This window comes from Dromiciops gliroides, chromosome 1 (assembly GCF_019393635.1).
Source record: "Dromiciops gliroides isolate mDroGli1 chromosome 1, mDroGli1.pri, whole genome shotgun sequence".
Taxonomy (NCBI): Eukaryota; Metazoa; Chordata; class Mammalia; order Microbiotheria; family Microbiotheriidae; genus Dromiciops; species Dromiciops gliroides.
In genome coordinates, this window is record NC_057861.1 from 43,137,583 (window position 1) to 43,164,763 (window position 27,181).

The 27,181-nt window shown below is 52.4% G+C and overlaps 3 protein-coding genes across 6 annotated transcripts in view; 2 read left to right on the top strand and 1 right to left on the bottom strand.

Moving 5' to 3' along the window:
• Nucleotides 1-3,555, top strand: part of LOC122736436 (E1A-binding protein p400-like) — a 128,170-nt gene extending 124,615 nt beyond the window's left edge. For all 4 annotated transcript variants that reach the window (XM_043978679.1, XM_043978654.1, XM_043978661.1 and 1 more), the window contains one exon: nucleotides 972-3,555. In XM_043978679.1, the coding sequence (XP_043834614.1) occupies nucleotides 972-1,244 (273 nt within the window). In that variant the 3' untranslated portion in view covers nucleotides 1,245-3,555. The remainder of the gene's footprint in view (nucleotides 1-971) is intronic.
• DDX51 (DEAD-box helicase 51) lies at nucleotides 3,554-15,267 on the bottom strand. The gene is made up of 16 exons (XM_043978693.1): nucleotides 15,107-15,267; nucleotides 9,977-10,350; nucleotides 9,708-9,826; nucleotides 9,313-9,463; nucleotides 8,452-8,597; nucleotides 8,207-8,278; nucleotides 7,514-7,620; nucleotides 6,986-7,094; nucleotides 6,565-6,710; nucleotides 6,084-6,279; nucleotides 5,790-5,905; nucleotides 5,585-5,701; nucleotides 5,201-5,302; nucleotides 5,001-5,064; nucleotides 4,734-4,868; nucleotides 3,554-4,305 (listed from the first exon to the last, which is right to left on the bottom strand). The coding sequence occupies exons 1-16, from the start codon at nucleotides 15,127-15,129 to the stop codon at nucleotides 4,279-4,281; spliced, it is 2,004 nt and encodes a 667-aa protein (XP_043834628.1). The 5' UTR covers nucleotides 15,130-15,267; the 3' UTR covers nucleotides 3,554-4,278.
• Nucleotides 15,268-15,293: 26 nt separating this feature from the next.
• Nucleotides 15,294-26,379, top strand: NOC4L (nucleolar complex associated 4 homolog). Its single transcript, XM_043978706.1, has 15 exons — nucleotides 15,294-15,425; nucleotides 16,145-16,265; nucleotides 17,381-17,487; nucleotides 18,339-18,446; nucleotides 19,158-19,307; nucleotides 19,901-20,003; nucleotides 20,307-20,341; nucleotides 20,458-20,508; nucleotides 20,770-20,881; nucleotides 21,454-21,514; nucleotides 22,035-22,145; nucleotides 23,168-23,334; nucleotides 23,955-24,037; nucleotides 24,302-24,415; nucleotides 24,725-26,379. The coding sequence occupies exons 1-15, from the start codon at nucleotides 15,321-15,323 to the stop codon at nucleotides 24,842-24,844; spliced, it is 1,548 nt and encodes a 515-aa protein (XP_043834641.1). The 5' UTR covers nucleotides 15,294-15,320; the 3' UTR covers nucleotides 24,845-26,379.
• Nucleotides 26,380-27,181: the final 802 nt, after the last annotated feature.

The window sequence follows — 27,181 nt, forward strand, 5'->3', positions numbered from 1 at the left end:
GGTTCATTCCATTACCGAAGCTCATTCTATGTTCCAGTTGTTGCTCTTCCACGCTGCTTCCTTCCCAGCCTCCCCACTTCCCACCTCTCGTGTTGGCTCCATTCTCCCACTCTTGGGTCTGTTTCCTCCATGTCATTCCCTGCTCTGGGAATAGTCTTCCCATTCCCATCTGGCAAACTACTTTTCTTTCCCTTATTCAAACCTCTCCTCAAAACTTCTTTGGGCAAGGCTTTTCAGAAGGTCAGTAATGGGGACTCTGAACTGCCGCATGCTGTGCTCTTGCCATTGGTTTTCCTATTGGACTTCACCTGTTTCGTTTGCCTTCTGTTTCATGTTTCCATTGTAGATTGGAAGTCCTTGGGGTAGGAACCATGGCTTTTATTGTACAGCCTCTAGAATAGTATTAACATTCAATAAATGTTAAGTAATAGTCCCAAGCTGTGTTTTGCTGCCATTTATTAAAGCAGAGTAATAAGTCTGAAGACACACTTGCTAACATTTGAAGGTCAGTTGTCCAGATTTCTTTTAAGTTGTTATTTTCACTGTAGGCTTAAGTGTCTTAAGTGGTGAAGAACACCAGATGAAGTACTCATCTGTGTGGCGTTTTCAGTAGTCTTGATGTCAGATCCCCAAATAGATTCAGTAGCAGATAGACACAGTCTTAATTTATCTTGGGAGTGAGAGGCATTGCATCTTGAGCTAAGTTGAAGGACCTAATTATTTGGGGGGCTCAGTGGGAGCAGCAGACCACGGCAGCCAGTGTTGGTGCCCAGTTTCTTTGTGTATTGTCATCCTCTTGACTATTGGCAAATGGTACTTAGGTATAAGGGCTAGTAAATGAGATTTGGTCTTGGTGAGGGTGATGGCAGGGCCTGTGCTGCTTATTCTCTCTTCAGAGGGAGCAAATAGACTCTGGGCCCAAGCCTTTCAATGTACAACCATCGACTTGTCCTGTCCCCTCAAATCTTTAGGTTCAGCCTCAACCACACACCGTGACGATGTCCCAGACTGCGGCCGGCCCACACCAAGTACAAGTGCTTCCTGCAACGACAGTGGCTCCTCAGGCAGCTCAGCAGAAGCTTGTACAGCAGCAAGTCGTGACCCCTGCCACACCACAGCTGCAGGTCTCAGGGGGACCCAACCCTGGACAGGTCCCTCCAGCCTCGGACGGGCAGAGTCAGCAATCCAAAGGGCAGATGCGGATGTCTGCAGTCAGATTGAAGGCACTACCTAAATCCAACTGAAAGGTGCCTGAATACAGGCAGCCAGAGAGAATTTGGAAATGCCGGGGAACAAGAGTTATCTTAAAACACCTTTAAAAAGTTACATTTTAATCTCTACCTGTACCCCAAACTCACAGGTTTTAGGAGGAAATTGGCAAAATCCTACTTTTTAAGAGATGACCCTTGTTCTTATTGGACCATTATTTCTAAGTATTGATGTGAACGACATCTGTCCCTTCCATTTAAGAGTTCCATAGAGGGGCGGCTAGGTGGCGCAGTGGATAGAGCACCGGCCCTGGAGTCAGGAGGACCTGAGTTCAAATCTGGCCTCAGACACTTAACACTTACTAGCTGTGTGACCTTGGGCAAGTCACTTAACCCCAATTGCCTCACTAAAAAAAAAAAAAAGAGTTCCATAGAGCTTGTCAGAGACATTCTCTGCCCTCTTAGAGTGGATGGTCCGACACGGCAGCCCTTAATGTCATAGGCCATTTTGTCCATTCAGATGTAGGACTGACTGGCCTGGGCCGTAAGCTTCCTGGGCAAAATTGGCTGCCTTGCCTTTCCACAAGCATTCCCTCCTAGAACAGGTCTGGGTGTGATGTGATCTCTTCAATCCATTGTCCTTCAGTGTGACCGTCTGCGCCCGCACTGCTTTGCACATTAGTAGGTGCCTAATAAATGTCTGTTGAATTGAATCTGGATGTATAGTGAAGATTTTAACAAAAGTTCATTGTCTGTTCTTGTAATTCTTTGGAACTGTTGGTAGTTCTGTGTACATTTCCTGAAGCTGTGTGTGCGTGTGTGTGTGCGTGTGTGTGCGCTCGCGTTTGCTTTCATTCTTCACTTTGTGATTATGGTTATTCTTGGAATGTAATGAGTGTGTTGATCCTAGTTCTATGTATAGTAAAAACTGTAACCCTTTTGTAAAAGGAGTATTCATTTTGTATCTCGGAGAATTTCCTATTTGTCTAGTTTGATACTTCCAGTTTGGGAGAATTTTTAACTGCTGGGGTTTAATTTAAGTTTCATTTGCTTTTGTGATGTTTCTGTGTTCAGTATAAAATCTATTCAGCCTTCAGCTGGGGAAGAGAGGAAAGTAAACAAAACTCAAGATGAATTCCGAATTGTGCAAAGAATACACTTTTATATGATTATTTTACTAAAGTGAATAATGAATGTATATTCAGGTAGATGTTTGGAGGATGAGGTCACAATCTATTACTGTCCTAAAGGAGCTTGCCTCGTGTTTAAGAAACGATACTATATAATGTACGGTCCTAAGACTTATCCACAGAGGAACCTTTTGAAAATAAAGCTTGCTTATGGAAGAGGCCCAAGGAGCTCCTCTTAAATTTGGTCCTGCTCTTTACTTTGACTGTGGCTTATGTGACAGTGATAAGGATTTTTCCATTACATTTCATCAAGTGGACTTTCTAAAAGTATTTTTTTTTTCTGCAGTGTGGGATTATTTGATATTTTGGTGGTCGTTTAATTAAAAATAAAAGCATTTTTTACATTATGAAACAACTTTAAAGATATGACAACATGGGGGGCAGGTAGGTGGCACAGTAGATAAAGCACCAGTCCTGGATTCAGGAGGAGCTGAGTTCAAATCCAACCTCAGACATGACACTTACTAGCTGTGTGACCCTGGGCAAGTCAAAACCCTCATTGCCCCACCAAAAAAAAAAAAATGACATTATTGGATTGGTATTAGGTGAGATGTAATGGCAATGAAAGAGATGGGCTTCTCAGTTTCAAGTAGGGAAGACAGGTCCAGTGGTTCTGGTACAGGTCAAGACTGTTAGGTCTCCTGGGGACTGGAATGGTTTCTGGTCTGTGTCCCTTTTCTGGGTCACTCAGATTACCCATTTCCCTGACTGTGAAACCACTGTGTTACCCATTTATCTTTCAGGACTTTCTAAAGGGGCAGTGAGGTAGGCGCAAGGTGCCATTTGAGTTTGTTAAATTTGGCAATGAAAAGAACAACATTCTGCAAATCCCTGGTGTGTTAGTGCCCACTTCAGAATGATGCCAAGTTAGCTTGCATTTCCTTTGGAACATTCAGCTCCGTGTCCTGTGCAAATACTGTGTGGTCTGCCAGAGGCAGTTGGTTCTGTGGCCCATCCGCCAATCAGCAAAGAGGGAAACACCTTTCTTAACTTAAAAAAAAAATCTTTCTCTCTCCCAGTGGTCGACTGGCACTAGGAAGGCAGGGCCAAGTATAACTTACTCACGAATGTGGACGCTCGTACTTGCTATGTAGGATTGTATGGAATTGTGATGTACCCTACCAAACAGAGAGCGTAATAAAGTGTACATTTGTATAGCTGGTGGCATTCTTTCCAATTTAATATGGTGTGCATGGTAACATTTGTACTGTTAGAAGCTCATCATGAATAAACAGTCTAGAGGCAGCACCCAGGGATTCACTCAGACGGGAACAATGCCGGCCTGCCCCTTGCCCAGAACTCCTTGTGTGTGGTAGGCACTCATTGACAAGGGGTTCACAGTCGGCCTGAATCCAGTCTGATGGCCTTAATCACTTCACTTCGTCTCCGATAGGAGAGATGTGGTTTCCATTTCTGAAGTCCCTTGACCCTGTCTCTGTGAAAGTCTCGACCACCTCCCTGATCTCTGACCCCCAGCAGCACTGGTTGCTGAAGTTCAGGTGTGCAGGGTGTTTGCCATTGCTTGGCTGGGAGAATGTCCCCTCCTCTACAGTCCTCCAGAACCAGCCTGGATGCACCCCACTGTCTCACTGCACTTGAGATCTGTACTTGTTTCTATCAAAACAAGTGGAAAGACTGTTTAGTTTTTAAAATTCAAGTCTCCTAGCCCATCCCTGCTTTGGTTGGTGGCCCAGCCATCGCTGGGCTCAGTGGCTCATTATCAGGAGGCAGTTCCGGTGATCGAGTCCTCAGTCTGTGCCTATTGGTGGCAGCAGGCGCACGCCGGTCCCCAAGGCCCAGTGGATCAGCAGCTCTGTATCCTGTTCCCACAAGGCCTCCTTGGGCTTAGCCCCGCACACACCATCCATCCCCTGCCAGACTCAGGCCTTCTTTTGCCTCCATTCATTCTGTGAGGACAAAAGCCAGGGTGAGAAAAGAAGGCAGGGATCGGGTCTCCACAGAAAAGCATGCTGTGGAACCTTCCTGGCTAGGAGACTAACCCAGCAGGCCTGCTGGCCTCTCTTGCTCCCTTTGGTGGTTCTCCCTGGGGAACTATGTTTCCTGCTTGGGCCTTTCCAGGTGGGCAAGAACAGCCCTTCTTTCTGGGCAGTGCTGGATACACAGGCTTTGTGGCTCTCCTCGGTTGCCCCCCTGGGGCATTCATCGCCCCATGGGTCTGTGCTCCTTTTCTGCTGAACCCCCAGGACCCCAGACCTTGGGCACAGTAGTAGCTAGGGCTCTTAAGCCCGGGCAGTTATGAAGTGTGTCATACCCGGCTCCTCCGGCCCGGGAAGCTGGCACCCCGAGGCCCACCATGCCCACCCTGCATCCTTACCCGAATGGTTTTCTGGAGCTCAGACAGTGCCTCCTCATACTGGGGCACCAGGGCCTTGAGGTGCTCACTCCGGATCAGATGCCTGTCCAGCTCTGGAGCTCTTGCCTCCCTCAGCATCTGAAGGAATTTCTGCTCCTGCAGAAGAGAAGGGCGCAGGCGGGGGAGAAGTGGGCCTTCCTTCCCTCGCGCCATTCCCCACAGGGCAATGGTCTCTAGCTATGAGGAGTAGATTCTTCCCTCCCAGGACCCATACCCCGTGGGACTCACCTGCACTTTCAGGAGCAGAGTGAATGCCAGCCCAGGATTCCCAGCTCTGGCTGTCCTGCCCACCCTGCAATCAGATACAACAGGAGGCAGGCATCTGTCATTCTGGCTCAGGGTTAGTGAGTGATGCGAATAGCTAGAAACGCCCAAGGAAGGGGGGCAGAGATATCCCACCCCCGGCCCCTGCCCTGCCCGGCCCTCACCGATGCACGTAGGTCCTGATGTACTGTGGTGCGTCATAGTTGATGACAAGCTTCACGCCCTTCACATCAATACCACGCGCGGTGGCGTCTGTGCTGATGAGACTGTAACGAGGTCAAGGGAAGAAACACCAGTCCATTTGCCTCACCCCACAGGCTGGGTGCTGAGCAGCCCATGGCACAGGCTTGGTTCACTGGTCCTGTGCTGCCTTGTGCCACCACGGTGGGTGGGGTGGGTGTTCAGCGGGGCTGCAGTCTTAAGGACGCACAGTGAGGGAACAGGAGCACGTGGGCACCTGCCTCCCAGCAGGATCCCCCAGCCAGCAGCCAACCCTTCTGCACCCTCTGCCCTCGATCCTCTGACCTCCCTCCCTGCACAGTACTCACAGCTGAATCTTGCCCTGTTCAAACTGCTTCAGGATCGTCTTCCTCTGGCCAGGTCCAAATCTGGAGGAGAACTCAGCCACAGAGACCCCCCCAAAGGCCTTGACCAGCAAGAACAACCTGCAGAGAAGGGAAGGGAGAGCCTAGCGGGGAGTGCACCCACCCTGACGGCCCCTCTCGTGCCCTCTTTCCCGCTTTGGACCCTCACCTGTGGGAGTGCTCCCGAGAGTTGGTGAAGCACAGAACCCGGGAGAACTTCATATTGCGCATCAGGTGCAGGATGACCAGGGGCTTGGAGTTGAGAGTGCAGGGCACGTAGAAATGCTGTGGGAGACAGAGAGGGCGCTTGATGAGGCCTGCTGGGTGATCTGGGAAGCACCACCCACTCTCCTAAGCTGCCTTGACTCTTTTCTTTTCCCCTTGGAGTCCTGCCAGGGTGGCCGACCTTGACCCCCTCCCTCTGACCCCCTCCCTCTGGCCTCCTCCCATGGCCCACTCTCACCGAGAGCCCTGCAGGGAAGGTATACTTCCCCTCCCCATCCTGCTCAGTCCCTGGCTGGGCTGTGGCTCCTTGGTTCTCCAGGCCGGTGGAGAAGAGCCGGGGCTGGTAGAGGCCCAGCTCCTGTAGCTTCTCGGGGTTCCGAGTCAGAGTGGCGGAGAACAGCAGCTTCTGGAGCGGCATCTGGGGCTGGCTCGTGCTGAAAGAGACAGGGCAGAGGGTCTGTGCAGGTCCTGGGAGGGCGCTGCCCGCCGCCCACCGCCCACGGGTCTGGAGATGGATGGCAACATGCCAGGCCTTGCTCTGCGGGGTCTTTCTTCCAAGTTTCTCCCCACACTAACAAGGGGAATCTCCACCATGAGCAGGATTAGGTGACAAACTTTGTCCAGTAAAAACGACCCATCGTGCACGGTCCCGTTCTCCTCAGGAGGTGGGGGCAGGACGGGTACAGCAGTTGGTGGGTGGAGAAGACCTAGCCTGGTACCTGGCAGCCGTTATGGCTTTGGGTTCCAGTCTCTGGAAGAGTGGGCTGGAGCCGGGGGCACTGTCGCCATGGAAAACTGCTTTCACCACCCGCGGCAGCCAGGACTGGTGCATGCTGTCAATCATTTGGTCGGCTTCATCAATGATCTGTAGGGGGGTGGCCATGCTCAGAGGACCTGGGGGAGGCTTCTGGTCAACAGCGCCCCTGCTTCCCCCCAAGCTCCAGCTCACAAGCACCGAGCTCCCCCAGCCACCCCGTGCCTTCCCCCTGCCAAACAACCAACAGGGAACAATGTCCTCGGTGAGGATTTGGGCCCTCTGGTATTCATACCCAGCCGGGCCAGTCAGTAGACAGAAGCCCAGGCACGACCCAAGCTGGGCCTGCAGCCGACAGGCCAGGTCCTGGGGCTGAGCTGCCTTACCAGAAAGCGCAACTGCCTGAGGCTAAATCCTGGCGTCTGATCGATGTGGTCCACCAGGCGGCCAGGGGTGGCCACGACGATGTCTGCCAGGCTGCAGTACCCAGAGTCCCTGCAACATCACACAACACTGTCACTCTGGAGACCAGGCCTGGTTCAAGATGGCAGGGGCTTCCCTCCTCCTCCCCATCTGCCTTGGGAGGCCCACTCTTTAGCCCCAGACCTCTCCCATGATCCTAACCCCCTCCCTAGAAAGGCACGGGCTGGTGTCTACCCTTCACCCTAAGCACGCTTTCATGGGCTAAGCTCCCTAAAAGGCTCCCACAGGAGCCTGCCATCTGCGAGAGGGCCACAGACACGGCGGAGCGCGTTCAGTGTGGGAGGAAGACCAGCCACACAAGGGGCAAACAGTGGAGGGCCAGGAGCTGAAAAGGCCTGGGACATGCCTGGCCACATCGGCCAGGGAGAGAGGGCTGGCTCCACCAGCCCAGGGGCCCGACACGGGGAGGCAGTGGATGCGATAGAACCTACGTCTTCTGGATGAGGATCTCCTGTTCCTTCGCTAGAGATTTCTGGCCAGTGATCTGGGCGATGCGCAGGGCCGTGCCATCGGCATAAACGTTGAACACTTTGCTCACCTGGAGGGAGGGGCAGGGTCAGCACTAGCAGGCACAGGGGACTGTCTGCCCCTCAGCCTCTCCTACTTGCACCCCCAGCATCCGGTTCAATGCTCAGCACCGAGCAGGCACTTAATAAAAGCCGCCAATAGTCAGCTCCGCTGAGGGCCTGCGGTCCCCAAAAGTCGACTGTGAACGAGAGCGGGGCTCGGTGGACACAAAGCCCCCCAAGACAAATGCGGCCAGGGGTTGGCTCCCTCCATGAGCAGCCAGCCCTGTCTGCCACAAGGGCAATACTCCCCCCCAAAGAAACCGGGCAGAACAGCAGGCACCCTTCTGAGAATGCTTTAGAATAAAATACAATAAAATACACAGGATGATGATGGAAACTGATTAGACTGAAACAAAAACGTACTTTTTCCCCATCCAACTTCATGGACTCCCTGAAACCGAACCACAGAGCCCCAAGGGAGGTGGGCACCTACAGACCCCAGGCTGAGAAGCCCTGGGCTCTTCTGGGCCAAGCTCAGCTCACAGCCTGGAGTCATTTCTGTCCCAGGCAGCAGGCTATGCCACAGCAAACCAGAGAAAGTGAGGGAGTACCAACCTGCTGGGCCAGCTCCTTTGTCGGCAGCACCACCAGGGCCCGTATATGACACACTACGCGCTCCAACAGGACCTGTAGACAGACAGAGCAAGGCCCCAAGCCAGAGGCCTCTTCAGCCACAGTCCCTCACAGAGGCTGCCCAGCTGTTGACCCCACAGCTGAGCTCCTTCCCCTTCATTCAGGACTTGCAGTCAGGTGGGGCATTGGCGATCCCATCTGTCGACCCCCCAGACCAGCCAGTTTACCTGGATCACAGGGATGACGAAGGACAGTGTTTTCCCACTGCCTGTTGGGGCAGACACACAGATGTCACTGGGCTGGTAGCCACCCCTGGCCACCAGGAATCCGTGGGATGCACTCTCCAGGAGGGCAGGAATCACTGCTGCCTGAACTGGACAGAGGAGAAAACAGGATGGAGGATCGGTCAATGATGACGATGACAGAAACAGTAGCTGATACTCATCTGTCACCGGGTCATCTCCAAAGCCCTTTAAATACACCCTATCTCAGAGGGTTCTCAACAATCCTGCAAAGTGGGTGCGAGAGGTGACAGTCCCACCGAGGCCTGGGGAGGTTCTGTGCGGGGGCCACCGTCCCACTGCTTTTCAGTGCTGGAGGGGCCAGTGTTAGGACGGACACCCCCAGAGCCATTCCCGTCTACCCGGGATGAGTGAGACTGGAACCCGGCCTGAAGGCCAAGGAGCATTTGCTCAAGCAGATGGCAAAGAAGCCATAAGACAGCGATGTGGCCGAGGTCAACCCGCCGCCCCAGGCTGATGGAGAGAGGAAGGCCCCGGTCCTAGGGGGGGGACTTCCTTAGGGCCAGAAGAGAAGGGGCTGCCCTGCCTCCTGTCGTCTGTCTGCGTCAGGGCCCCCTCCCGGAGACTCTACGGCCCGTCTGGGGGCTACCGTGGCCATCGAGACACAGGCCAACTAAAGGGCAAGTGGTCATGGCAGCCCCAGACCACCACGTGTGCCTTCAGGGAAGGCTGTGTGGGGCAACACTTTCCATAACAGACAGCCTGAGGCCTCAGAGAAGCATGGCTGGGGGTGAGGGTCAGGAGGGGCCTGGCTGCTGAGGGGGCAGATCCTGGCCTTGGGCTTACTTGGAAAATAGGACAAGATGCCATTCGTCTTTAATTTCTTTTGTAGGCAAGGATGGATTCCAGGGATAGCCTCGACTGGGATGAGGTCATCTTTGACACTCTTCTGGACTCGGCTGGGTTCAGCAAGCCACTTGGGTAAGAAAGGCTGGACCTGTGAAGAGAGTGACAGGTTAGTAAAGAAGGGAGGGGAAAATAAAGCTAAGACCAGGCCAGGGGGCTTGTAAGGCACACTCCCACCTCCCTATACCCAGAGGCACTTCACCAACTCAATGCCATCCCCCCACAAACCTCACTCCACTGGCTAACACCACAAGACCCTTGGCAAAGGCCAGTGAGTTGTGCTGGGAGCAGAACGCTGACATCCCAGATGCTAGAACTTGCTGCCACTGGCCTACCTTGGGAAGGGCCTGCTTGGCCGGCACTCCCAGAATAAGTGGGTGTTCATTGGCCTCTCCCGAGGGCTCTGAGGCCCCCACGGAGTCCTTTTCCTTTCTTTGCTCTTCACTGCTTTTATCTGAAAAAGTGGGAATTGGGGTGAGGGGGTGTGAGAGAGACAAACTGCGTTAATCCTCCTCCAGCACACGTGTAGCCCATCAATGTAACTGATGTTGCCCCCATTGGGATCCCAGCTCCCTGGCGCCATCTTGGCTGGGGTTTCACTCACCTGCAGCAGCTTCTGAGTTCTTCTTCCCTGTTTTCTTTTTCTTCTTCCCCTTTGGCTTCCTGGGGCTGCAGGTCTCTTTTTGGCTGGACTCAGGGTCTGGCTCTGATTCCGATTTTTCTAACCTGGGGGGGCTCCCATCCCCCCATTTCCTCTTCTTGGCTTTTCGTGTAGGCTCCTCCGGGGCTGGAGGACTCGGGGTAACTTTTGCAGGCCCCGGAGGTCCTGGGGTCTTGTCCCCAGGGGATCTGGTCTCTGCCTTAGCCTCTTGCTGCTTTTGCTTTTTTAGCTGCCGCTCCCGGGCCTGCACCTGGAGCCTCTGCAGGAGCACCTGGGCCCGGTCCTCAGTACTAGTCACCTTTTCTGGTTCCTCGTATCTGGGATAAAGGAAATCATCAGTGCCTGGGCCAGGCCCTAACCCAGAATACCCGGGGATGGTGGAGGTGTGGAGGGAATCAGTCTTATGTCCTGGTCAGTCTAGTCAATTGTTTCTGTTCTCTGACCTTGATTTTTCAAATAAATTACCACAAACTACAGCAATAAATCCAATTACACCTAATTCACAACTAAACCCATGACCTTCAACACAGAGAATTCCAGGACAACACGACAGAGCTCATTGATGTGGTGCCTTCTAAAGCACTTCCTCCCAACACTCCTTTAAGATAGTGTGTATGTGTGTGGGAAGATTACTGGTATCTCTGTTTTACAGAGAAGGAAACCGAGGCTCCGAGATGTAAGGACACCTGCCCAGGATCTCACGGGCAATCAGCCAAGTGGGCCTGGAGTGTTAGTGGGCTGACTCCAGGTCCAAGGTGAGGTTCCTGACACCATGATGCTTATCGGATGCTGTCTTTGCCATATTCCAGGCTGCCCCTCTTTTTCTGGCCCCAAGAAGGCTGGAGGGAGGGCTCACAAGGCTAAAGGAGTCATCCATGCAGTTGCTGGGCCTGGTCAGTCTCACCTTGACATCCATTCCCTCCTTTCCCATTCATCCCTATTCCCTCAGTCTTGACCAGGCTATCAGAACAGTCTCCCAACCGGTTTTCCTGGCCTTCACCCTCTTCCCTTTCTAATCTATCCTTCATACAAAGTGATTTAACACCTGCCCAGGTCCGACCACATCTACTCCTTGACTCTGAAGCCTTCAGCAACTCCCAAACATCCATGGAACAAGATGCACATGGTCGGTTGGCTTTCCAGGACCTCCCAGGCATGGGGAGGAGGAGACACAGCACTGCTTTAAAGCCAGGGATACTGCTTTGAGCTTCCACTACAATCCTTGCCAGCTCAGTGGTGACAGGTGGGCGGCCAGACACGTCTGGGCCTCCATTTCCTCATCTGTGAGATGGAACATGGGCAACACCAACCTCCCCAGGATGCTACGGGGTCAGAGGAGGCACACAGGCCACGTGCTTTGGGCAGTGCCAATGTGTGACACGAGGCTCTGGTTTTCCAGACTCCCTTTACTTGACTCCCCTCCACATCCCTCCTTCTGGCTCACTTCATCAAACAGAGCAACTGCTACATGCCCTGTGTGAGGTACAATGATGAAAAATGGCGGTCTCCATCCTCAGGGAGCATGTAATCCATGAAGGGATGATGTGCCCCAGTGGTTAAAACAAACGCCAGGCAAAGTACCATGGGGACAAAAGGAGAGACAAACACCACGGCACTTCAGGCAGAGCGGGCTCCTGAGCTCAGCCTGGAAGGGAGGTCAATTGGATGGGCAGAGATGAGGCGAGGCACTCCAGGCATGGAGTCGGGGCAGGATAGGTATGTGCATGGCAGCAGTCCAATGTAGCCGGAGTGGGAGGTGCACAGGGTGGGGTTGGGTGGCTGAAATATGGCTGGACAGGTAGAGGGCCTTGAATGCCAGGCTGAGAAGTCCATGTATTTTCTCATGGAGGAAATGGGAGCCATAGAAGGTTTTTGAGCAGAGGGGTGAAGTGGTCAGATGGATGCATTGCTCTAATGGTCCTCATATATCTGGGCATCCCCTCTGCCAGTGCAGGGTACAGCCTGTCCATGCTCACCTGGGCCATGGATGCGACTGGCACATGAAGAACATGACTTTGGCAGCTGTGTGGAAGATGAACTGGGGAGGGGAGAGAATGGAGGCAAGGAGGCCAGGTAGGAGGCTATTCCAGCAGTAAAAGGGTAAAGGGGATGTGGGCCTGAATCAGGGGGACCAGCACTGTAAGTGGAGAGAAGGGGGCAGATGTGGAAGCAGAAGGGCCAGGACCTGGCTACTGCTCAGAGGCTGTGGGTGAGGGGGAAGGAGGAGCCCCTGGGGGTGCTGGCCTATCAGCTCCCTCCTCTATTCTGGTCCTTCGAGGCCTGGCCTAGGTTCAGCCATCTCCCTAAAGCCTTCCTTGCATTTCCCTGGAATGCTCTGTCTGGATCTCCATCACATTCTGGAGGAGGGGATGGAGGAGAGGGAACGTGATCTGTCAGAGTTATGGGGCGATGTGAAGCCAAGACGCCCTGGTCCATGGTGCTGCTGTTTGATCACAGGACACCTCGCATGACCTCCTCTTTGTCGGCCTCTAGGCAGCAGGCAGCGTCTGATGTTGGTGTGCCCTCCTGGTTTTTCTCGATACTCTCTTCTCCCTCGGTTTCCAGGACGCAGGACTCTCCTCCTTCTCTGCGTCCCATGTCCTTATGGTGGGTGGTCCCCAAGGCTGGGCTTTGGTCTGGCTCCCCTTTTATAGATTTTACTCACTTTTACTCAACCCTCTCATTTTACAGATGAAGAAACTGAAGCCCGGCAAGGTAAAGTCACATGCCCAAGGTCACACAAGAGATGGGGTTCAAACCCAGGTCTGTGGACTGACGTCAGAGCCAGGGCTCTTTCTGCTATATGAAGCTGCCTCTTTCTGGTTTTAACTATGGCCTCTTCTGCAGATGATTCCCAGTTCGACATTTAAAGCCCCAAGCATTCTTCTGAATTATAGATCCATATTTCCAAATGCTCATTGGGCATCTCCACCAAGATGTTGCTCTAGCACCTCAAACTTACTAATACTGGTTCAGCAAGTGGAAGGCACCTTGGAAGCCATCAAGTCCAAGCAGTTTCCAAATAAGAATACTGCCTCCACCATCCCTTATGTCCCATATCCAGCCTTTCCTCGGAGATGTCCAGTGAGGAGGCCCTACCACCTCCTGAAGCAATCTATGCTGCTCGGGGAGAGCTGGAATTGTCAGGAAGTTTATCCTGAGGTCGAGGGGCAACCTGTCTCTCTATAAACTTTTGCCTGTTCTTCCTAGTTCTCTGTTCTGGCGCCAAGCAGCATGAAATGAAAGCCTTTCAAATACTCCAAGACAGTCATCACGTCTTTTTCAGTCTTCTCTTCTTCAGACTAGCCTCAGTGTGCTCTTAAATGCATCATCTTCCCTCAAAAACCAGACCCTCTTCCCAACTCCCCTCTTCCCATTCATGGAATCTTCATCCACCTCTTTAAATATGGGCAAAAAACATCCTGGAGTCACAAATCCTTGCTACAGTTATTCACCAAGTCCTTTCTAGTCTACCTTCCCATCTCTCTTCACTCCCAGAGCTACCACCCTGTTCACATCTTTGTTATCTATCCCCACTCCCTAAACTGGTGTAACTACAATCCCCCTCTGCTCCAATCATATTATCAGAGACTGTCAGAGCTAGAAGAGACCTTGGAGGTCATCCAGTCTGACCCCCTCAATTTCACACATGAGGAAGCTGAGGCCCAGGGAGGTGAAGCCAAACACCCAAGGCCTAGTGGGTGACCCAGGAAGTGGATAGAGCCCTAAACCCAGAGTCAGGAAGACCTGAATTCAAATCTATCCTCAGGAACTTATTGGCTGTGGGATCCTGGGCAGGTCACTTAACCTCTGTTTGCCTAAGTTTACTCAATTGTAAAATGGTTATAATAATAGCACCTCCCCCCTCAGAGTTGTTGGGAGGATCAGATGAGAAAATACTGTAAAGTGCTCAGCACATCGCCTGGCACATAGTAGACACTATGTAAATGTCAGCTATTATTATGATCATTATCATCATCAAATTTTTTTGAGGCAATTGGGGTTAAGTGACTTGCCCAGGGTCACACCGCTAGTGTCTAAGATAAGCTGTGAACCCAAGTTTTCCTGCAGGCCAGAGCACTCTCTGCCACCTCCTGCTTCCTTTCATTATGTTAAAAAGGAAATGGCATATATATGTTGCTTTAAAGTTTGTCCACTTTAAGTGTGCAGGTTTTAAAGTTCACATGCATCATCTCGTGTGATCTTTACGACTGTGAGGTAGGTTCTCGACTCCATTTCACAGCAGAAGAGATGAAGATTCAGGCTGAAGGTTTGCCAAGTACTTCCCCATGCATCATTCCATTTCATTCTCACAACCCAGAGGGAGGTGCTCTTATCATTCTCATGTCACAGGAGAAGAAACAGAGTCTCAGAGAAAACAAGTGACTTGCTCACAGTCACAGACCCAGCATGTTCCAGGGACCAGATTCAGGCCTAAGACGTCCTGACTTTAAGAGCTCAGTTATTTATATCCTCCACCCTCCTGACAGGTTAAGCTCTGCTCTGATCACATCTCCGTAACTCCAGAATCTTCAATGGCTCTCTGCTGATTACTGAATAAACTCTGAGGCTACACTTGGCATTCAAGGCCCTCTATAATCTGGCTCCAATGAATCTGAACAATAGAACAAACTCCCAGTTGGGGAAGAAGCAGGTGCTTAAGAAAGGTGGGATGGGATCGAATCTAGAACCCCAAGGGTGGGGGTGGAAAGGGAGGGACCATCCAATCTTTCCACCTCCCCTTCTTCCCGATCTGCTCTTCCTTGCCCCGCCCCCAGACCCGCCCCTTTCCAATTCCTACCCCGCCCCTCTCCCTCTATGACTCCGCCCCTTCCCCAGCTCTGCCCTCTTTCCCATTCCTGCATGCCTCCTTCTCCCTCTCCCCAACCACAGTCCCTTCCCCTCCCTGGGTCCGCCCCCTCTCCCATCGTGGTGGGGGGGGGGGAGGGTGGTGGGAACATCTTCGAGGCCAGTAACAGAAAAGGGTCCCAGACGTTCCCGCCGGCAGCCAGACCTCCGAACCCACAGCGCCCGGCTCGGCCCGGCGTCAGCCCTGCAAAGCGCCCTGCTTACCTGGCGATCCGGAAGAGCGCCATCGCTCGGCCTGGCCCCGCCGCTCTCCCCACGCGGACCCAAGTGTTCGGCAGTAGATCCGGCGCGGGGAGATGACGTCACGACACTCGACGTCACCGTCCGCGACGTGGATGGGGCGGAGCCGAGTCTCCACGCTCCACCCGCTCCACCTCTTAAGCCCACGCGATCCTCGAGACGTCGTCCGGGAGCCCACATGGAGCCGGAGTCCGGGGCCGAGTGTCTGGGCCGTTGGCTGGAGGCCGCCCTGAAGAGCCGGAGCAACGCCAACTCCGTGTTCGATATCCTGGGAGTGCTGCAGGTGCCGGGGGCCGGGGAGAGGGGGCGCGGGAGGGAAGAAGGAAGGAGTGTGTGTGTGTGTGTGTGTGTGTGTGTGTGTGTGTGTGTGTGTGTGTGTGTGTGTGTCGGACAGTCCGAGACACAAGAAGAGCCCTAAGGAGGGTGGGATACCGCGGAGGGGGGCGGGGCGCCCGGGGGGGTGTGGTGTGTGTGACTCCCTTTGGGGAGGGGGGAATCAGGCCAAGTGCAGTGGAGAGCTCCCCAGGATGAAATTCCGGAAATACCCGGCGTCCCCAAAGTCTTAGTGCTGAACACTGGTTCAGCTTCTGAAGCCTTAAGTCAGGGAGTGAGTTCTGAGCTGGTCGTATCTTCCATACATCACCTCACTTTTAAGCTAGGGCTGGCTTTTTGTGGATCAGTCGTTTTTCAGGCGTGTCCGACTCTCAGTGGCCCCATTTGGGGTCTTCTTGGCAACGGCAGTGGAGCGGTTCGCCATTTCCATCTCCAGCTCATTTGACAGATAAGGAAACTGAAGCAGACAGGGTGCAGTGACTTGCCCAGGGTCACACAAGGGTCTGAGGCTGAGGACTCTTCCAGATTACAAGTTTAGTGCTCTATCTACTGCGACACTCAGCTGCCCCATGTTTAGATAATGTCAATACCTTTTAAGCTGTTGGGAAGAGTATAAAGCAGTTGAGGACTTGCTCCTGATCCCTCTCCCCCTGGTGTCCCCGTCCTCAGTCTGATCAGGAAGATGATATTCTCAGCGCCATCCACACCTGCAGCCGACTCTTTGGGGCCCTGCTGGAACGAGGGGAGCTCTTCGTGGGCCACCTGCCCGAAGAGGAGGCCACAATGGCAGGTGAGGGTGGTTTGTCCCTTTGTCCACTAAAGCACCGGCCTGGCTCTAGAGAGCAGTAGTCGTGTCTCCTACCTGGGGTCTCCTGTTGAAAAGCTGGAGCTGGTCCAGAGGGGGCCGGGGCAACCATGATGGTTGGGGCCCCCTCTCATCTTGTCTCTTGACATGAACCATGTAACCCTGGGGAGACCCTTCCCTTCTCCAGGCCTCAGTTTCATCAGTTGTAGAGTGGGGATAATACTGACTAGTGCCTGGCTTACAGGGAGGTTGTGAGGCTCAGCTGAGGGGATAGAGAGATCCCTTTGCCAGCTGTAACGTGCCATGTGATTGGATGCCAGTCATTATTTTTGTGCCCCAGGTGTTAGAACCAGAGCAGTGGCAGAAGCAGAGACAGATTTAGGCTTGACATGAGGACAGTCCCAAGAACACCTAGAGTTGTCTCTAGGTGGGCTCCCTGAGAAGAAGGCTCCCCCTTGTTGGAGTGCTTCCAGTAAGGGCAGGACTGGCATGCTGCTCATGGTGTAGAGCTTATGGGCATTCCCAGGGGATGGGGATCAGACCCTATGTTTCTGCGATAGTTTAAGGGTTACAAAGGGCTTTCCTTGTAGCAGCTCTGTGATAGATTGTCCCCATTTTGCAGGGGATGAGACTGAATGTTACAAAGGTTAGTGACTTGGCTGAGATCACAGGGGTCATAAGTGGCCTGGTCAGAACTCTAACCCAAATCTTCTGGCTTTGAAGTCTAACACCTTTTTTTTTTTAAAGAAAAATTGCATACAGCTTAGTAACCGAAAATTCCCTAACCACCTTCAGAATCTATATTGTGATATTTTTGGAGGGGGGAGGGTGGCCACTTTTTGTCCTTCAGAAGACCCAGAAAATGCACAATCTTGGACCTAGGATGGTAGCCTTTGGGCCTAGGACAAGCATGAATGTCATCTCCAAGTGACTACAAGGGAGACCGCTGGGAAACCTTCCATAACCTCTTGAGGTTTTGCCCTGGTCTGGCAGGAGTGATTGCTTACACTCTTTGCCTCATGGGCATGAGCTGCTGTGTGGGTTGAGGTACATCTCAGTTGGAATGGAGGTTCTAAGGCCGAAACGATACTTCTCCCCAGGGTCTGCAGGTGCCCTTCGGAAGTACAAGGTTTGGATGAGACACCGCTACAACAGCTGCTGTAGCCGCCTTTCAGAACTCTTGGGCCACCGTTCTTTCAAGGTCAAGGTGAGTTTGGGCGTTAGAGGCAGATTCCTTGGTTCCACCATCAAGTAACAGTTACCCTCTGGCTTCATGTTCTCACCTTCCATTCTCTACCAAGACAGCTAGTGCTTGGAGGGCAAGATGGGTGTGTGGGCTGGGGGGAGGAGTAGACGGGCTACAAGATGGGGCCCGTATCACTTCCCACTGGACCCCCCACTGCTCTCTCTGTAGCTCTTAGAGACTTGGTGTATGATTGCTCGAGACTGACTTTGTAAGGGCCACTTGTGAAAACATGGGATTTGATGTGACCATTTGCAGATCACCCCACATGAGCTGTCCACTTGAGAAGAAACAGGCCGGGCCATTGACAGTCAGCTGATAGATGCAGTGCAGGTGTTAGGCATCACAAACATTAGAAGCTTTCTAAAGAAAGGGGTTTATTCTGTTTTTCTGAAAGCAGAACTGTTAGTTCTTGGAGTCTCAAATGCCCTTAAATGAGATTTAGGGCAGTTTCTGCTTTTTGATGCAAACATCATAACTGCAAAACCCAGCACAGACAATGTGTTGGGTCATTTTACACGGCGAATTCCAGTGGCATTTCCTCTAAGTCTACCCAGAAGGCCGACCACAGGCCCTCCAGCTGCACCCAGGACCAAGTAAGAAGTGGAGGCGGGAACCTCTGGACATGCTGCCTGACTTCACACCCTTCCTTTCCCCCCAAGCAGGGGTCCTTGTTACCGAGAGCTTGAGAGCAAGCTTCCCTGTGGTCTGGGCTGAGAGATGGGACTTTCAGGAATGGTGGCCTGGGTCCTGGGCCTCTTGTTGTGGGCTCCATGGGCCTACTTATGTCTCTCTTCTCTCCCCTCCCTACTTAGGAACTGGCCCTTTGCACACTCATGAAGTTTGTGCAGCTCGAGGGGGCACACCCGCTGGAGAAATCCAAATGGGAAGGCAACTATCTGTTCCCTCGAGGCCTCCTCTTGGTATGGTGCTTGGGGGTCTGCTGGATGGGGTGGGTGGGGGGGTTTTGTTACAAGGAGGGCTGGGGAAATGATGAGGCTGAGTTTTTTTATTAGTTATGCTGTGGAAGCAAGGAGAAGGACAGATTGTTCAGAAATCACTTGCTTGGTTTTCTAGGACATTATGCATTTGGTGTAGTCTTCATTTAACGAGTGTTTATTGAGTGCTGTGTGTAGGCACTTTCTCCTTGTGGTTTGGCTCAGCCTCATTTAGTTTGCATCCTCTAAGCATATACCAGCTAATGGGGCCTGGGGTGGGAGCGGGAAAAGGGAGCTGAGCTGCTATTAAAAGTTACTCTCAGATACCCCTGAGTAAATAATGGAAATTTATTTTATTGATTGAATGAGTTCAGATCCCTTTCTTTCTTCCATCATCAAATCTACACACACACTGCAGACAAAACAGGCAGTGCTTTTATTCCTTTTATCTTTGCCAAGGAGATAGAGAGATTGAAATGGCTTCACTATCTCATTTCACCCCATAAAAGAGCCAAAGAAGGGGCTGTCTCTGCCTCTTCCCCAAGTGTAAACAGAGAAAGGACCAGCCTTTTCCCAACCTCTCAAAGCAAATCTCACAGCAGGACAGCACAGAGGAGAGCAGGGATGATTTCCTATTGGTCTTAGGGCCTTTCAGAGGGTGTTGGTCACTGATTCTGTCTCCTCCTTGACTTCCAGTCTGTGGTGCAAGGCCTGATTCCAACAGAGGCGGATTCATCTTTGCTGATCTCCCGATTCCAGGAGTACCTGGAACATGATGATGTTCGTTACCACATGATGCAGGCTGTGGTGGATATGGTGGCCAGGGTCACAGACACACACCAACAGGTGACACATGGTTGGTGGGGTGCTCTGAATGTTGTGAGCATTGTGTAAGGTTGGTGGCCATGCTTTCTGCCTGCATTCAGATCTTTATTTAGTTCAGTCTGCTTTTCTTTAGGATTATAATCTGGCTCCTTTTGAGCCCTGGGTCTGTTAGGGGTCATGGCTGAGAGGCAGAGGCAGGGTGATTGAAATCCAGCTGTTGTGAATTACATCCTTACAGAAGAACTTTAAAAAGGGGGGGGGGGCAGCTAGGTGGTAGTGGATAAAGCACCGGCCCTGGATTCAGGAGAACCTGTGTTCAAATCCAACCTCAGACACTTGACACTTACTAGCTGTATGACCCTGGGCAACTCACTTAACCCTCACCGCCCCCACCAAAAAAAAAAAGGAGAAGAAGGACAAGAGGAACAAGGACAAGAACAAGCATAAGCAGTTAGGAGGCCACAAGCAAGGACTGGGACAGGGGGAGGGGGAGATGGAAGCCAGGAGCATGGGTGATGATCACGGAATAGGAACACTGATGGGAGGCCAAGGAAAATGGAGAGGTCTGGTACTTGCCCTAACTCTTCAGGCTGGTGACTTTTTTTTTCCCCCAGGGGGTTCCCGCCACGTTCTGGAACAACACCTTCACCCTAATCTCAGCTGTGAGCCTCCCCCGCCAGCAGAGTGACATCTCCAATTTCTATGTGAAACACAAAGGTGAGGCTTTCTGGGAAGAGGGTTTGTCCTTGGTTTGGGAAGAGGCAGAGGAGAAACAAGTACGAGAGGAGTTTGGTTTCCTGGGAAGGACTCTCGTTGATCAGTGTTTGATGGCACTGCCATTTTCTGTGAGCTCTGTGTGGGCCTGTGAGTCCTAACCCTATGGAAGGAGAAACGGGGGCTTGAGGGGCTCCAGAGTTGGGTTCTCCCCCAGTGGCACCAGAGAGGCCTCGGTGACTGCTGCTTGTTTAGGACACTTTGGGAGCTCCTGACTCTAAGCCCTCCCATCCCTTTCCCTCACAGAGATGCTGGAGAAGTGGAAGGTCACTCTGCTGAAGGTAAGAGTTTGGGAGGGGAGAGATGGGGCACCCTGACCATGACACTCCTTCTGGGCTGTTTGGGGCATGGCAGTCCTGGACAGGAGCTGAAGCTGCTGCCCTGCACTGTGTTTCAGGAGCACAAGCACGTCTTTGAGAAGATGTGGTTCAGTTTTCTCAAGCACAAGGTAGAACTGAAGCCATGGGCCGGGGGTAGGGTGGGGTCCTTGCCAAAGTGTGTGGGGGGAGTGGTCTTGGTCTGGGGTGGGGTTTGAGGAGAATGGCTGTCTGCTCCCTGTCTTCTGGCTGAATCGGTCCATCGGGTGAGCTCTGGTGCCTCTAGGAGCTGCCGAGGCCTGTGGCTGGGCAGGCTCATGTGTGAGGGCCGGAGCCTGGCGGGGTTGGGGAGCCATCGTGCAGCCCTGACATTGGTGTTGTCCCCACTGCAGCTGCCCATCAGCCTCTACAAGAAAGTGCTTGTGATCATGCATGACTCCATCCTGCCCCACATGAGCCAGCCAAGTCTCATGATCGACTTCCTCACGAATGCCTACGACATTGGTACGAGGCTTGGGGGGGCCTGGGGCGGGGGGTGGGGGTGGCCACGTCCCCGGGTCTGGGATGAGCGTGGGTGCCTTTCTTGGTTGGAGAGTGTGTTTGAGAGGCAAAGAGGCCTAGTGTCACGAGTGCCGGATTTGGAGTCAGGAGGACCTGGGCTCCAATCCTGCCTCTGAAGGCAGTGAGACCACAGGCAAATCACCTCCCTTCTCTGAGCCTTCAAGGTTGTGGTGTGTGAGATGGTGTTGATAATGTAAGTGCATGCTCTGATGGGCTGTTGTGAGGAGCAGAGATGATGGATAGAAGGTGCTTAGAAGGATCAGCATGAGGGGCAGCTAGGTGGTACAGAGCACGGGCCCTGGATTCAGGAGGACCTGAGTTCAAATCCAGCCTCAGTCACTTAACCCCAATTGCCTCACCCCCCCCCCAAAAAAAAAAAAGAAGTATCAGTTTGTTTTATTGTTTGTGTCTGGGGTGGGCTGTCTGGACTCTGGGGGAGACAGGGCTTGGGTTTGGGGATGGCTGTGTCTGGGTCAGAGGTTGATGGGTTGATGCCCTGTGTCCATCTCTTGCAGGTGGTGCCATAAGTCTGCTGGCCTTGAATGGACTCTTCATCCTGATCCATCAGCATAATCTGTGAGTGGGCTGGGCGAGGGCACCAGAACTGGGAGGGATGACACAGGCTGGGGGGGGGGGGGGCGGGGCAGGCTCTGCTTTGCTCTGTCTGCCTCATTCTCAGCGTGGCCTTCCACCTTTTCTCTCTGGTCCCGGGTACTGTGTCCTCATCCGTGGCTGGGCCTTTTCTTGTCTCCGTCCTCAGGATGTCTGTCGCTGCCAGCCCTTGTCTTGAGATGTTGGCGCTGGAAGCAGAGTTGAATGATTAGGAGCCCAGGGTCTGGGAGGGTGGGGGATCTGTGTGGATGTTTGTTCTCCCATGGGATCATTGTCTAACTTAGGGCAACCTCTCCAGGCCTCGGTTTCCTCTTCTTTCCTGATGGAGATGACTTTCCTTTTGGCCCATGTAGGGGGTGTTTTGAAGCTCAGAGAGAGTGTGTAGTGAACTCCAGAAGGGGACCAGATCCTGTGGTAAGGGGCTGGAAGCCAGGCTCGCCCAGTCCAGTCCCATGAGTCCCTTCTCTGTTTCTTTCCACCCCAGTGAATACCCTGAGTTCTACCGGAAGCTCTACAGCCTGTTGGAGCCATCTGTTTTCCATGTGAAGTACCGAGCCCGCTTCTTCCACCTGGCAGACCTCTTCTTGTCTTCCTCGTGAGTATATGTCCCAGGAGCATAAGAGCACGAGAAATGCCTTTTGGGGCTGGCCCCAGCCCTGCCAGCCTGGTGAGTTTGCAAGGGGTGTGGTGCGTGAGAGTCTGTCGCTGCCATCCTCTCAAACCCTGTTTCCTGGCCCCAGCTCTACCACCATTCTTTGGTGGGAACCCAGACGGGAGTGAAGGGGCTAGCGCTAACTCAGCCTTGAGGACAAGAGGTAGAGGCAGAGAGGGGTAGGGACCTGGTGTTGTCATCACAGAGCCTTCACTATGAGCTTAATGTGGCTGTGGGAAAGAAGATTCCACGTCCCTGAAGCCAGCTCTTGTGATGAGGAGATAGAGTTGTGTTAGTCTCGAACCTGGCCCTGCAGGCCATCGCACATGTCTAGGTTTGCTGGCTGGGGTTAGGGGTCCATCTCTGGCCATGGAACAAAGCCAAACCCGCAGCCCTGTGCGGGGCTTAACCTTGTGACTCCATAGGAGAGGGAGGCTGATCTCATTTTACAAGAGATAAGGTCGAGGTGTAGAGAGTTTGGTTTGTCCAAGCAAATGGATCCGTAGGGGCACGCGGGACTTGGCCTAGGGCTCCTGATGGCCAGCCAGCCCCAGCCAGACCTCATCCTGATAGTTTTATTGACAGGGTCACACATAGAGGTTGTGGGTGGACACAGAGAAAAGCCATTAATGCCAGACATGAAAACAAGCCACAGGAAGAAAGAGGAAGGGCAGGTCCAGGTCTGTCTTATTTTAGCTAGGAGATAGTTACCAATGCTCGTAAATTGAAAATTTTATAAATCAAAGTCTATGCTAAACCAGCTGAAATGAGCCTCGTGAATTCCTTTGCTAAACAAATCGCCTTTGGTTTCTGCCTCACAGGGTCTAGGGTGTATCAGGTTTTTCTAGTGCGTGGGGTGCCTGTTCTCATTGGAATGGGCCTCCTGAGGTGGTAAGAGCCTGGGGCTGGGGCAGAGGACACAGGCAGCTTTTCCTGACTGGTCCTGACTGTGTTTTTCTGGACAGGCACTTACCTGCTTACTTGGTGGCTGCCTTTGCCAAGCGCCTCTGCCGCCTCTCACTGACTGCCCCTCCTGAGGCCCTGCTCATGGTCATCCCCTTCATCTGCAACTTGCTCCGGAGACACCCTGCCTGCAAGGCGCTGATCCACCGCCCCAGCGCCGAGGCCAGCGGTGAGGAGGGAAGGGGGCCTTGGGCCTTCCATGCCTTTGGAGGCTCTGGGCTGTGGTCTCGACCAAGGACAGCGAGTTAGGCATTTCGGGCTTAAGCCTAGTAGGCCTCTCCCCTCCCAGGATAGCCAACATAGCCGCCGTATCTCCAGGACCAGGAGATTCTTGTACTATGGTTTGGGGGGGATCAGAGGCAAGGGAGGAAAGCCTGTCATGTTTCCTGGGGGCAGGAAGGGCAAGGCCGGGCTTAGTGAGAAGGAAACCCTTCCCACCAAACTTCAGACTTCAGTTGAGGCTGTCTTCCAAGTGAAAAATGGATGTTTTGGTAAAAGGCCAGAGGGAAGAAGCGTGAAGGGCCCGGGCCTTCCATGGAGGAGAGTGCGGCTCCTTTGGATTCTTGGGTGGGGGTCCAGGCCATTCTCCCTCTCTTTCCAAGCACCCCCAGCCTACTTCCTCGTTCACAGGGAATAGCCAGTGCTTCCATGAAAGGAGCCCTGAGCTGCGAGACAGGAGCTTTCAGTCCTGGCTTCTCTGGCCCCAGCAAGACACGGTTCTTTCTGGGCTTCGTATCCCCAGTCCCTTGGGATGTAAAGTTTCTGTGATCCCTGGTTTTCTGTCCTCAGGTCTGACCTCTGACCCCTATGACATGGAAGAAGAAGATCCAGCCAAAAGTCATGCCCTGGAGAGTTGCCTGTGGGAGCTGAAGGTGAGTGGGTACAAACCTCTCCATCAGAAGGTGGTCCCTTTGTCCCCACCAGAAGGAACAGCAGGCTAGAGACTGGGGGGAGTGGGGGGGTAGAGAACCAGAGCCCCCTGCTTATGCCAGGGGCTGCCCACAGGGCAAAGCCTGCTCTCTCCCCTCACACTAAGGATGGCTTGGCAGAAGGCAGAGGGGCATGGGGAGACAGGTGAGCCAACCATGTCTGCTTAAAGGGGAGGTGCTAATGGGCTCTAATCTGATCTTTTGAAGACTCTTCAGAGACATTATCACCCCGAGGTAGCCAGAGCAGCAATGGCCATCAACCAGGCCTTGTCCCCTCACGAAGTCAGCATTGCCCAGCTGTTGGAGCTCTCGCCTTATGAGGTGTGTGGAGGGTGTGTGTGTGTCTGTGTGAGTGAGTGAGTGAGTGTGTGTTGGCGGAGGGAGGGTACTTGTGTTCCTACCCACAGCTGGCCAAGTGGCTCCCTTGGGAGAATGTAGTGCTGTGTGTGGTCATGGAGGGAAGCTTCTGGGAAGGCGAGGCTGGGTGGCCTGATGGTGGGGAGGCTGTCAGTAGTGCAGCGTCTGCTGACCAGCCACAGACTGGTCATTGATTTCCAGCATACTCAGTGTAGGGGGGCCTGGCCGTTCCCCTGAGCATCATCACACCTCCATGATCTCTTTCCTCTCCAGATTTTTGAGAAAGACTTCAAGAAGGAGGTATCTGGCCCTGTTCCCTTGGAGTTCATACAGCCCCAGGGGCTGCTTGGCCGCAGGGGGGACCTCTCCATAGAATACTTTGCCCTGGACTGACGTAGTCTTCGCTGCAGTCTCCTGTCACTTCCTCAGCCCCCTGGTTTGGGATAAAATATTTTTTACAGAATGACTTGGCGTATCTCTGTGGGGAGTGTGGGGCAGATCTGGTACAGGGTGTCAGTGTACCTTTGGCAAGGCTGGGAACTTTGAGATTTTTCTCTAGTGCATGAAACTTACCAGAAACTGCCCACGTGCTGTGGGAAGGGGCATTTTCTTAGTCAGCTAGGTGGCAGCCTGAATCTCAGACATTTCCTAGCTGTGTGACCTTGGGTGAGTCACTTCCTTCTGTTTCCTCAGTTTCCTCATCTATAAAATGGAGATAATAAAGCACCCAGCTTCCAGGGTGGTTGTAAAGATCCAATGAGCTGATGATCACGAAGCACTTAGCACAGTGCCTGGCGCGCAGTCGGCGCTACGTAAATGTGTGTTCCTTTGGGTAGTGTAAAATGTCCTTTGTGCTTTCCTCCTTAGATCCACTGAATTTACCCCCTCAGTCTGGTCCCCGTGTGGCCTTGCTCACCTCTGCAGACCCTGAGCTTGCAACCCTGTGTGAGGAGGCAGGGAAGAATTTCATTTTGATCTGGTCCCCCGCAAAAGTTTTCACTCTAGGCCTCTATGAAAATGCTTACTCAGAACGACGGCACTGTCTCTGCCAGACCCATATTGTCCACACCGATCTATAAAACAAGCAGGGAGGTTTTCCTGCCCGACTGTCTCTCCTTTGCTGTTGGTCACATTCTGGCAAAAGGAGTAGTTATTTTGAAGGCAAGTAGGAGATCACCTGGCTTGTACTGCCAATGAGAACAAACCTGGGGCCAGTATCTAGTCTGAGAGAACAAGCCTGAAATGTGGTTTGCTTATGCTGAGGATTTCACCTGCTGGGAGTTTAGGGATGAAATGTGGTCCTGGCATCAGCATAAATCCTTTAGGGTTTTATGAAATAATTCTGCTAGTCCCCCACTGGCTCACCATTACTTCACTGGGAAAAAGAATGAGTGTCTACCTTAGATAGCAGAAGGTGGAGTAATCCTTATTCCTATGGAAAAAATTTCTCACAGGCCTGGAGTGAGTATAAGGCTTTGCTCTTTGGTGTCAGCAGACTTTGAAAAGTACTTGGTTTCCTGGACAAAGGAAGAAGAAGGATAAGTGACCCTAGTGCCCAAGTAAGAATTTTCACCTGACTTCATGTCTCGCTCAGTGTAGGAGATCTCTGGAAGGGAGACAGCAAGGGGTGTGTATGGGAAAGAGCATTTGATTTGCACTTGGTTTGGAGTTGAAATCTGGGCTCTACTGTGTTATACTCACGTGATCTTAGAGCAAGTCTATTAATCTCCCTGGGCCTTAGTTTTCTCATCTATAAAATAGGTATTGGGGCGGGGTGGTAGTGTTTTAATTGATCTTTAAAGTCCCTGCTTGCTCTCACTCCTTGTTTGGTCATTTCAGTCATGCCCAACTCTTCATGAACCCATTTGGGGTTTTCTTGGCAAAGATACTGGAGTGGTTTGCCATTTCCTTCTCCAATTCATATTACAGATGATGGGGCAGCTAGGTGGTGCAGTGGATAAAGCACCGGCCCTGGATTCAGGAATACCTGAGTTCAAATCCGGCCTCAGACACTTGACACTTACTAGTTGTGTGACCCTGGGCAAGTGACTTAACCCCCATTGCCCTGCAAAAACAAACAAAACAAACAAAAAACATATTACAGATGATGGAGCTGAGGCAGACAGAGGTTAAGTGACTTGTCCAGGGTCACACAGCTAGTAAGGGTCTGAGGCCAAATTTGAACTCAGGTCTTTCTGACTCCTGGCATGCCACCTAACTGCCCTCTGCCTGCTGACCTCACCTACACAGAATAACGATCCACAGGTACTTTGTACTAAAGTGGTGACCCTGTAAAAGCCTTGAAAAGGAAAACAAGGTCAGTGAAGGCAGAATTGCTCCTTGGGAGTTCCCAAAGCAGCAGCTGGGGGGGATCTTTGTACCAAACTGCAGGCATTCATTCTTTTGGGTCTTCATCAAATCGGCAAATCCCTCAGGAACTTCTGACAGCTTCAAATTCTTGCTCTGATACTTAGTGGCTTGTGTGACCAGGGGGAAGTGATAATGTCTTCGTGCCTCAGTTTCCTCATCTGTAAAACAGGGGTAGTACTTATATTACCTTGCCTCACAGAGCTAAGGAAGGCACTTTGCTCTATAAAAATGTATTAAAAACAGGGGACTTAGGAAAGAGACCTGGGCTTATTTTTCTTTTTTAAAAAAATAATTTCATGTTATTCTGACCTCAAACACCAAACAAAGGGAGCATTTCAATATATAGGGTATCCCAAAAGC

Coding starts and splice junctions, on each gene's coding strand:
- NOC4L (XM_043978706.1), top strand. CDS start 15,321: ATGGAGCCGGAGTCCGGGGCCGAGTGTCTGGGCCGTTGGCTGGAGGCC. Junction 16,266..17,380: donor AGAGGAGGCCACAATGGCAG/GTGAGGGTGGTT, acceptor ACTTCTCCCCAG/GGTCTGCAGGTGCCCTTCGG. Junction 18,447..19,157: donor TCCCTCGAGGCCTCCTCTTG/GTATGGTGCTTG, acceptor CTTGACTTCCAG/TCTGTGGTGCAAGGCCTGAT.
- DDX51 (XM_043978693.1), bottom strand. CDS start 15,129: ATGGCGCTCTTCCGGATCGCCAG. Junction 10,351..15,106: donor GCGCTCTTCCGGATCGCCAG/GTAAGCAGGGCG, acceptor CCTTTATCCCAG/ATACGAGGAACCAGAAAAGG. Junction 4,869..5,000: donor CTCTGCTCCTGAAAGTGCAG/GTGAGTCCCACG, acceptor TCTCTTCTGCAG/GAGCAGAAATTCCTTCAGAT.